The 11740-nt window shown below is 39.6% G+C and overlaps 1 protein-coding gene and 1 non-coding gene across 2 annotated transcripts; both read left to right on the forward strand.

Moving 5' to 3' along the window:
* Window positions 1-3409: 3409 nt before the first annotated feature.
* On the forward strand, window positions 3410-3513 carry LOC127748213 (small nucleolar RNA R71). Its single transcript, XR_008010155.1, has one exon. It is a non-coding gene; the product is annotated as a small nucleolar RNA R71 (small nucleolar RNA).
* Window positions 3514-10356: 6843 nt separating this feature from the next.
* On the forward strand, window positions 10357-11403 carry LOC107489393 (uncharacterized). Its single transcript, XM_016110142.1, has 2 exons — window positions 10357-10557; window positions 10636-11403. The coding sequence occupies exons 1-2, from the start codon at window positions 10357-10359 to the stop codon at window positions 11401-11403; spliced, it is 969 nt and encodes a 322-aa protein (XP_015965628.1).
* Window positions 11404-11740: the final 337 nt, after the last annotated feature.

Below are 11740 nucleotides of genomic sequence, written 5' to 3' on the forward strand. Positions count from 1 at the left end.
ACTTATCGGCTATTTTGTAGAATTCATGGGAGATGACTTCATGAACTTCTACTTCCTCTCCAATCATGATGCTATGAATCATGATGGCTCGATCCACAGTAACTTCAGATCGGTTGCTAGTGGGGATGATAGAGCATTGAATGAACTCCAACCATCCTCTAGCTACAGGCTTAAGGTCCAGTCTTCTCAGTTGAACCGGCTTGCCTTTGGAGTCTCTTTTCCATTGAGCTCCTTCCACACATATGTCCATAAGGACTTGGTCCAACCTTTGATTAAAGTTGACCCTTCTAGTGTAGGGGCGTGCATCTCCTTGCATCATGGGCAAGTTGAATGCCAACCTCACATTTTCCGGACTAAAATCTAAGTATTTCCCCCGAACCATTGTAAGATAGTTCTTTGGATTCGGGTTCATACTTTGATCATGGTTCCTAGTGATCCATGAATTTGCATAGAACTCTTAAACCATTAAAATCCCGACTTGTTGCATGGGATTGGTTAGAACTTCCCAACCTCTTCTTCAGATTTCATGTCGGATCTCTGGATACTCATTTTTCTTGAGCTTGAAAGGGACCTCAGGGATCACCTTCTTCTTTGCCACAACATCATAGGAGTGGTCTTGATGGGCTTTGGAGATGAATCTTTCCATCTCCCATGACTCGGAGGTGGAAACTTTTGTCTTCCCTTTTTCTTTTCTAGAGGATTCTCCGGCCTTAGGTGCCATTAATGATAATGGAAAAACAAAAAGCTTATGCTTTTACTACACCAAACTTAAAATATTTCTCGCCCTCAAGCAAGAGAAGAAAGAAGAGAAGAAGAAGAAGAAGAGAAAAATGGAGGAGAGTGAAGGGTAGGTGTATTCGGCCAAGGTATAGAAGAGGGGGTTGTGTTGTGTGAAAATGAAGTATAATGGAGGGGTATATATAGGGAGGGGGGAGAGGGTAGGTTCGGCCATTTAGGGTGGGTTTGGGTGGGAAAGATTTTTGAATTTTGAAGGTAGGTGGGGTTTATGGGGAAGAGTAGAGGGATGTGAGTGGTGAAGGGGGTAATTAGGAAGAGAGATTGAGGTGATTGGTGAAGGGTTTTGGGGAAGAATGTTTATTGGAAAGAGAGAATGAATGTTGAGAAGAGGGGAGAACATGTTAGGTGGGGATCCTGTGGGGTCCACAGATCCTGAGATGATCCTATGGGGTCCACAGATCCTGAGGTGTCAAGGATTTACATCCCTGCACCAATTAGGCATGTAAAATGCCTTAGCATACCATTCTGGTGTTTAAACGCTGAAGTGATGCACGTTCTAGGCGTTCAACACCCATGTGCAGCATGTTTCTAGCGTTGAACGCCAGTTCCATGCTTGTTACTGGCGTTCAGCGCCAGCTTTCCTCAAGGCACATTCCTGGCGTTCAAACGCCAGGATGTTGCTTGTTTCTGGCGTTCAGCGCTAGATCCATGCTCTGTTCTGGCGTTGAGCGCCAGCCAGATGCATCTTACTGGCGTTTAAACGCCAGTAAGTCCTTCCTCCAGGGTGTGATTTTTCTTCTGCTATTTTTGATTCTGTTTTTAATTTTAATATTTTTTTTTCGTGACTCCTCACGATCATGAACCTACTAAAACACAAAATAAGAATAAAATAAAAATAAAATTAGATAAATAAAAATTGGGTTGCCTCCCAACAAGCGCTTCTTTAATGTCAATAGCTTGACAGTGGGCTCTCATGGAGCCACAAAGGTGATCAGGTCAATGTTGTGAACTCCCAACACCAAACTTAGAGTTTGGATACAGGGGTTCAACACCAAACTTAGAGTTTGGTTGTGGCCTCCCAACACCAAACTTAGAGTTTGATTGTGGGGGCTCTGTTTGACTCTGTACTGAGAGAAGCTCTGCATGGTTACTCTCCCTTGTTATAGAAGGATAGTCATGTGCCTTAAACACAAGGTAGTCCCCATTCAATTGAAGGACTAATTCTCTTCCGTTAACATTTATTACAGCACCTGCTCTGGCTAGGAAAGGTCTTCCAAGGATGATGCATTCATCCTCTTCATTCCTAGTGTCTAGGATTATAAAATCAGCAGGGATGTAAAGGCCTTCAACCTTTACTAATATGTCCTCTACTAATCCATAAGCTTGTCTTACTGACTTGTCTGCCAATTGTAATGAGAATAAGGCAGGCTGTACCTCAATGATCCCTAGTTTCTCCATTACAGAGAGTGGCATAAGATTTATCCCTGACCCCAGATCACACAGAGCCTTGTTAAAGGTCATGGTGCCTATGGTACAGGGTATTGAGAATTTGCCAGGATCTTGTCTCTTTTGAGGTAAGATTTTCTGAACCCATGTATCTAGTTCACTAATGAGCAAGGGAGGTTCACCTTCCCAAGTCTCATTACCAAACAACTTGGCATTCAGCTTCATGATGGCTCCTAGATATTGAGCAACTTGCTCTCCAATCACATCTTCATCCTCTTCTGAGGAAGAATAGTCTTCAGAGCTCATGAATGGCAAAAGGAGATTTAGTGGAATCTCTATGGTCTCTATATGAGCCTCAGATTCCTTTAGGTCCTCAATAGGAAACTCCTTGTTTGAGAGACGTCCCAGGAGGTCTTCCTCACTAGGATTTTCGTCCTTCTCCTTCCTTGTACATTCGGCCATATTGATTACATCAATGGCCTTGCACTCTCCTTTTGGATTTTCTTTTGTATTGCTTGGGAGAATACTGGGAGGAGTTTTAATGATTTTCTTACTCAGCTGGCCCACTTGTGCCTCCAAATTTCTAATGGAGGATCTTGTTTCACTCATGAAACTTAAAGTGGCCTTAGACAGATCAGAGACTATGTTTGATAAGTTAGAGGGGCTCTGTTCAGAATTCTCTGTCTGTTGCTGAGAAGGTGATGGAAAAGGCTTATTATGGCTTAGCCTGTTTCTTCCACCATTATTAAAGCCTTGTTGAAGCTTTTGTTGATCCTTCCCTGAGAAATTTGGATGATTTCTCCATGATGAATTATAGGTGTTTCCATAAGGTTCACCCATGTAATTAACCTCTGCCATTGCAGGGTTCTCAGGATCATAAGCTTCTTTAGAAGCTGCCTCTTTAGTACAGTTGGATGCATTTTGCTATCCATTCAGACTCTGAGAAATCATGTTGACTTGCTGAGTCAACATTTTGTTCTGAGCTAATATGGCATTCAGAGCATCAATTTCAAGAACTCCCTTCCTTTGAGGCGTCCCACTATTCACTGAATTCCTCTCAGAAGTGTACATGAATTGGTTATTTGCAACCATGTCAATAAGTTCTTGAGCTTCTGCAGGCATTTTCTTTAAGTGAATGGATCCACCTGCAGAATGGTCCAATGACATCTTAGAAAACTCAGATAGACCATAATAGAATATATCTAATATGGTCCATTCTGAAAACATGTCAGAAGGACACTTTTTGGTCATCTGCTTGTATCTTTCCCAAGCTTCATAGAGGGATTCACCATCTTTTTGCTTGAAGGTCTGAACATCCACTCTAAGCTTGCTCAGCTTTTGAGGAGGAAAGAATTTATCCAAGAAGGCCGTGACCAGCTTATCCCAGGAGTCCAGGCTATCTTTAGGTTGTGAGTCCAACCATGTTCTAGCTCTGTCTCTTATAATAAAAGGGAAAAGCATGAGCCTGTAGACTTCAGGATCTACTCCATTCGTCTTTACAGTCTCACAAATCTGAAAGAACTCAGTTAAAAACTAGTAAGAATCTTCAGATGGAAGTCCATGAAACTTGCAGTTTTGTTGCATTAAAGCAACTAGTTGAGGCTTAAGCTCAAAATTATTGGCTCCAATGGCAGGAATGGAGATGCTTCTTCCATCAAATTTGGACGTTGGTTTTGTGAAGTCACCAAGCATCCTCCTCAAATTTGGAAGTTGGTTTAGTGAAATCACCAAGCATCCTCCTTGCATTATTGCTGTTGGGTTCGGCTGCCATCTCCTTTCCTTGTTCAAAAATTTCAGAAAGGTTGTCTCTGGACTGTTGTAATTTAGCTTCTCTTAATTTCCTCTTCAGAGTCCTTTCAGGTTCAGGATTAGCTTCAACAAGAATGCCTTTTTCCTTGTTCCTGCTCATATAGGGAAGAAGAGAACAAGAAAAAAAAGAGGAATCCTCTATGTCACAGTATAGAGATTCCTTTACATTAGTAGAAGAAGAAAGGGAAAAGGAGTGAAGAAGAATGAATAGGTAGGGGCAGTGATTTGAGATGAAGAGAGGTGAAGAGAAGTGTTAGTAAATAAATAAATAAATAGAAGAAGGGGATAGGGAAGAATTTTCGAAAATAAATTTGAAAAGAAGTTAAATGATTTTCGAAAATAAAAGATAAGATAGTATTAAAATTAAAACAATTAATTAATTAAAAAGAATTTTTGAAAAAGGGATGAGATATTTTCGAAAATTAGAGAGGGAAAAGTAGTTAGGTGGTTTTGAAAAAGATAAGAAACAAACAAAAAGTCAAATAGTTAGTTGAAAAAGATATTAAAATCAAATTTGAAAAGATAAGAAGATAAGAAGTTAGATAAGATATTTTGAAATTAAACTTTTGAAAAAGATAAAATTTTGAAAAAGATATGATATAAAAGATAAGATAAGATAGATTTAATTTTTAAAGTTAAAATTAATTACTTAACTAACAAGAAATTAAAAGATAAGATTTTAGAATTTAAAGATTGAACTTTTCTTAACAAGAAAGTAACAAACTTCAAATTTTTGAATCAATCATATTAATTATTAGCATAAGTTTCGAAAATTTGAAATAAAAGTAAGAAAAAGATTTTTGGAAAATAATTTTCAAAATTTTCGAAAAAAATAGAAAAAATGAAAAAGATATGATTTTTGAAAAAGATTTTGAAAAGATAAGATTTTTAAAATTGAAAATTTGACTTGACTTACAAGAAATAACTAATTTTAAAAATTTTTGACTAAGTCAACTCAAGTTTTCGAAAATTTGGAGGGAAATAAGGAAAAGATATTTTTTTGATTTTTTTTTTGAATTTTTGATGATGAGAGAGAAAAACATAAAAATGACTCACAACATGAAAATTATTGAATCAAAACTCATGATGCATGAAAGAACACTATGAATGTCAAGATGAACACCAAGAACACTTTGAAGATCATGATGAACATCAAGAACATAATTTTGAAAAATTTTTGATGCAAAGAAAACATGCAAGACACCAAACTTAGAAATCTTTAATGCATGGACTCTAACAAACGAAAAATGCATATGAAAAATAACAAAAGATACAAAACAAGGAAACATCAAGATCAAACAAGAAGACTTACCAAGAACAACTTGAAAATTATGAAGAACATTATGAATGCATGAATTTGTCGAAAAAAAATAATGCATAAATTTTAAAAACATGCAATTGACACCAAACTTAAAAATTGACTCAAGACTCAAACAAGAACACAAAATCTTTTTGGTTTTTTATGATTTTATGATTTTTTTGTATTTTCTTTTATTTTTTTTCCGAAAATATTCTTTAGAAAAATGAAAATAAAGAAAAAAAATTTTTTGAAAACTTTTTAAAAAGAAAATTACCTAATCTGAGCAACAAGATGAATCGTCAGTTGTCCAAACTCGAACAATCCCCGGCAACGGCGCCAAAAACTTGGTGCATGGATTTGTGATCATCAACAATGGCTCCAAAGACTTGGTAGCGCTCTCAAACGTGAATCACACTTAGTCACAACTCCGCACAACTAACCAGCAAGTGCACTGGGTCGTCCAAGTAATACCTTACGTGAGTAAGGGTCAATCCCACGGAGATTGCTGGTATGAAGCAAGCTATGGTCATCTTGTAAATCTCAGTCAGGCGGATAATAATTGGTTATGGGAAATATAAAGAGATACTTGCTTAAATAATAAAGGATAGAAATACTTATGCAAATTAATGGTGGAAATTTCAGATAAGCGCATGGAGATGCTGGTCCCTGTTGAATCTAAGCTTTCCTACTGCTTTCATCCAATCCTTCTTACTCCTTTCCATGGCAAGCTGTATGTAGGGCATCACCGTTGTCAATGGCTACATCCCATCCTCTCAGTGAAAATGGTCCAAATGCTTTGTCACAGCACAGCTAATCATCTGTCGGTTCTCAATCAGGTTGGAGTAGAATCCAGTGATTCTTTTGCGTCTGTCACTAACGCCCAGCCTTCAGGAGTTTGAAGCTCGTAACAGTCATTCAATCCTGGAATCCTACTCGGAATACCACAGACAAGGTTAGACTTTCCAGATTCCCATGAATGCCGCCATCAATTCTAGCTTATACCACAAGGATTCTGATTAAGGAATCCAAGAGATATGCGCCCGGCCTAAGGTAAAACGGAAGTGGTTGTCAGTCACGCGCGTTCATAGGTGAGAATGATGATGAGTGTCACGGATCATCACATTCATCAAGTTGAAGTGCAACGAATATCTTAGAACAGGAATAAATCGAATTGAATAGAAAATAGTAGTAATTGCATTGAAACTTGAGGTACAGCAGAGCTCCACACCCTTAATCTATGGTGTGTAGAAACTCCACCGTTGAAAATACATAAGTTAAAGGTCCAGGCATGGCCGAATGGCCAGTCCCCAAAACGTGATCAATAGTCTCCTAAGATGAATAATAAAATAAAACTGAGACCAAAGATGTCTAATACACTAGTAAAAAAGTTCTATTTATACTAAACTAGCTACTAGGGTTTACAAAAGTAAGTAATTGATGCATAAATCCACTTCCGGGGCCCACTTGGTGTATGTTTGGGATGAGCTTGATCTATCCACGAGCTGAGGCTTCTCTTGGAGTTGAACGCCAAGTTGTAACGTGTTTTGGACGTTCAACTCCGGTTCGTGACGTGTTTCTGGCGTTTGACTCCAGACAGCAACATGGAACTGGCGTTGAGCTCCAGTTTATGTCATCTAATCACGAATAAAGTATGAACTATTATATATTGCTGGAAAGCTCTGGATGTTTACTTTCCAGCGCCGTTGAGAGCGTGCCATTTGAAGTTCGGTAGCTCCAGAAAATCCATTTCGAGTGCAGGGAGGTCAGATTCCAACAGCATCAGCAGTCCTTTGTCAGCCTTCTTATCAGAGTTTTGCTTAGGTCCCTCAATTTCAGCCAGAAAATACCTGAAATTATAAAAAAACACACAAACTCATAGTAAAGTCCAGATATGTGAATTTAGCATAAAAACTAATGAAAACATCCCTAAAAGTAACTAGATCATACTAAAAACTATCTAAAAACAATGCCAAAAAGCGTATAAATTATCCGCTCATCACGCGCGAATTGCAATTCCCAAGGACGCGTGCGCGTGCTGTGCGTGTACCCGCCGATGGTCTCACATGATTTTTAAGAGAGCACGTGACCAGAGCGTGGAGACAGTTAGAGATCCTATTTTGGGGAAGTGCTTTGGCGGGAAAAAGCTTAAGAAGACCAAGGATTGAAGGGTTAAGGGACTTTTGGCTCATTTTACATTTCCTGAGATATTTTCTTAGAGTTAGTTACACTTTCGGTAGAGAGAGAATCTCGAACTTCTATCTAGGATTTCATTCTCCTCAATCTCCATTACAATTCTCCTTTGATTTTCCTTGGTGAGATCCATTGTAATACAATTTTACTTTGATGCAATTAGTAGATCTACTCTTCTCATATTCTCAATTAGTGTTCTTGATCCTTTCACTTTGGATCTAGCTTTGCTTTTGTTACTTGGATTTGGAACTAGTGAATTGAGGTAATTTCATATCCATTACTTGTGATTGTTTAATTGCAAACAATTGTGTGATTTAGATCTCTTCCTTTCAATTCTCCATTCTAATTTCTTAATGGCTCTTACGAATGCTCATCAATTGTTTGATAAAATGCCAACACTAGTTATGGAGTAAAAGTTTCCCACTTGGCTTAGGGTTTGGACCATTAGGAGTGGTTGAATAGTGGATGTCCATTGTTGATTGAGAATTAAGGATTGCTAATTGGTTTGGGATGCACTAAAATTAGATTCCCTTAGGGTGAAGCTAAGACTTGTGATTCAAGCTAATTACTTTCACTTGACTTTCCTCCATACTTAGAGGTCAACTAAGTGGAGCAAGGCTTAATTGCTATCATTATTGAAGGAAACTATAGTGATAGAATTTCTAATACCAACCCTAGGCCAAGTCCTTTAATATTGATTATTTGTCATCTACTTTTGCTATTAATACACCGACCTTCAAAAGATTCATAACAAAAGCTTCATAATCAATAACATGCATTCTCTAGCAATTCCAAGGGAGGACGACTCGGGAGACTAATACTCTCGATTATAGATTGTAGAATTGTTTGATGTGAGGTTTGAATGTCGATTGGACTATACTCACAATTATATTCACTATTGAATTCTATATCGACATGTTAAATTTCGTTTATCAAAATGGCACCGTTGCCGGGGAATTGTTTATGTGTGCCATGTTATTGCTTAGTGTAAATATGTGTATATGTACATAGTTGCATTTTCCCTTACCTCTTTGTTTGATTGACTAATCCCACTTATTACCATGAGCTTTACTTCTTCTTCATTGTATGACGTGTTCACAACCGAATCCGAGCTTAGTCCCATTTGATCCGGAAATTGAACGAACTTTTCTTCACATCAGACAAGCTCGGAGGCGGCTAACTTTTGGGAAAGGTGAAAAGGTTCCTACCAATTCACCAACCTTACCCGAAGTGAATATTGAACCGTCATTTGAAGAAGGCACTAACCATTCCCCCATTAATACCACTAATAAATCTTCTTTTGATCTAGGTACCAACACCATGGCCGCTCCAAGGAGAGTTACTCTCAAGGAAGCGGGTGCACCGGATTATGTTCTTCAACCTCTTCATGTGCTTCATCCCAACTTGAATGCAAACTTTGAACTCAAGACCGCTTTGATTAACCTCCTACCTAGGTTCCATGGACTTCCTGCACAAGACCCTATTCGACATCTCAAAGATTTTCATCGTATATGCTCAACAACTAGACGGGAAGGATCCGATGAAGTTGCTATATGGTTGTTTGCTTTCCCCTTCTCTCTTGAAGATAAGGCCAAAGAATGCTTCTACACTCTACCTAGTGAAGTCATTTCCGATTGGGACTTGCTTAGAAGAGGGTTCTTAGAAAAATTCTTGCCACCGGAAAGGATGGACAAGCTAAGAAAGGAGATCTCATGCATTGTACAAGGCGAAACGGAACCCCTATGTGAGTATTGGGAACGGTTTAACAAACTCCTTGACGCATGCCCTAATCACATGATCGACACCCAAGTGTTGCTAGGCTACATATGCCAAGGGATGCGAGAACAAGATAGGACTCTCTTGGACTCCTTTAGCAATGGTTCTTTGTCTAAATATAGGATGGCGGAGGAAGCATGGCAACTCATTAGTGACTTAGCCGAATCCAATCAACATGCTAGAAGAAGAGTTAACCGCCCAAAAACCGTGAATGAGGTATCAACTAGTAGCGAGACCACCGCTCTAGCCAAATCCTTGGGAGAAATGACAAACATCCTAAAGCAACTCCAATTGGGCCAACAACAACCTTATCAACAACAACCTTACCAACATCAACCTCCACCATCCCCTCAACAATATAGTCGACAATTAGTTCCTCAAAAAGTGTGTGACATTTGTTCTTGCTATTCCCACTACACGGATGAATGCCCAAGTCTTCAAGAAGACAACACTTTGGCGGCTACCCACAACTTCTATGACCGCCCAAATCAAGGGTACTACCAATAAGGCGGTAATTTCAATCAAGGGTACCCCCATCAAGGAGGAAACTATAATCAAGGGGGTGGCAATTATAATCAAAATTAGAGGGATAACCACCCACAAGGAAGTAGGGATAACAACAACAATGGAGGCAACCAAAGATGGAACAACAACAACTCACAAAGCCGACCCCCATACCCCCAAAACCAATCATATGCCCAACAAAATCAAGGAAGAAATTACCAAACATACCAACCACCACATCAACGACCACCACCCAACCAATCACAAGCCCCTCAACTCACATACCCTTCCACTTCTTCCAATCAAGATGATACACTTCGGACTATCCTCCAAGGCCAAAAAGAGCTCTAAACCATACTTGCTTCCGGCCTTACCGGCCTTACATCTACACTACAAGCTCTTCTTGCACGCATGGATCCACCATCCAATCCTACTCCTCACCCCCCAAATCCAAGTGCCATTCCTCTCAACCTCAACCCAATCCCAAGGGAGGCATTAATGCCATCACCTTGAGATCCAGAACTCAATTAAAGGAGAAGAGGGCAAAGAACCCAAGTCCAATCACAATCACTCAAAAGGAGGAGGGAGTAGAGATGGAAAAGATAGAAGAAGAGGAGGCACCACAAGTCATAGTTGAGGATGAAGAAACTCAACCAACAAGTGAGGTCCCTAAGAATAAAGGAACCATGGAAGAAGAAATTGCTCAACCAATCCCATTTCTGACACTTGCAAAGAAAGTTAGAAAGCGCATGGAACTTGACCCCAAAATGATAGAAATGTTCAAGAAAGTTGAGGTAACCATCCCCCTCTTTAATGCTATCCATCAAGTACCTAAATATGCAAAACTCCTTAAAGATTTATACATAAACAAGGATAGAATTCTTGAGCTAGAGACTATTCCATTGGGGAGTTCTATTTCCGCTTTAATGGGAGCATTGCCTGAGAAGTGTGACGATCCGGGCCCATGCATGGTCACTTGCACCATAAATGGAGTTCAATTTCTAGACTGTATGTGTGACCTCGGTGCATGCGTTAGCATTATGCCCCTCTCCGTCTACAAGGTATTGAGGCTACCACCATTGAAGAGATCGACGGCAAGATTTGTTCTAGCAGACAAAAGCATAATAACTGTGACGGGTGTTGTGGAAAATGTGTTGGTAAATATAAAAGAGTTGGTGTTTCCAATTGATTTCTATGTTCCTGAGATGCCATCAAGCGAGTCTGAGAGGGCATCATCCATTCTACTTGGGAGACCATTTTTGAGGACCTCTAGATTTAAGTTAGATGCCTACTCGGGAACCTACTCATTTGAAATAGATGGGAGAGTCGTGAGTTTTAGCCTAGAAGAAGCAATGAAACATCCACCGGAGAATCATTCTCTATTCCGGTGTGACCCAATTGACAACATTGTTGCCGAAGTGCACTTTGCAAAGTTGGATGAGAAGTACATGATTGAAGACACAAATGAAGATCCAAGTGAAGCAAACACATTACACCATCCGGACCATCTGGAATTTCAACCTCCAAATCAAGACCAAAAGGTAGAATTGAAGCCACTACCACCCCACATAAAGTACTCATATCTTGATGAAGCCCACAAGTTCCCTGTGATCATTGCAAAGGAGCTAAACCCTCAATAAGAACAAAAGTTGCTATGCATCTTGAGGAAGAACAAAAGGGCCATAGGGTGGAGTTTGGCGAATTTAGTGGGAATAAACCCCCAAGTATGCGAGCACCGAGTATTCCTTGAGAAGGAGCTAGACCCGTTTGACAACCTCAAAGGTGACTCAACCCAACTATTTTAGAGGTTGCGAAAAAGGAAGTCACCTGGCTACTAAAAGCGGACATCATCTATCCCATTTCGGATAGTGAATAGGTAAGCCCAGTCCAAGTGGTTCCAAAGCAATACAGAGTGACTACAATCAAGAACGAAAGCAGAGAACTTATAGCAACAAGGGTGCAAAACTCTTGGAGGGT

Source organism: Arachis duranensis, chromosome 5, assembly GCF_000817695.3.
Source record: "Arachis duranensis cultivar V14167 chromosome 5, aradu.V14167.gnm2.J7QH, whole genome shotgun sequence".
NCBI classification, from domain to species: Eukaryota; Viridiplantae; Streptophyta; class Magnoliopsida; order Fabales; family Fabaceae; genus Arachis; species Arachis duranensis.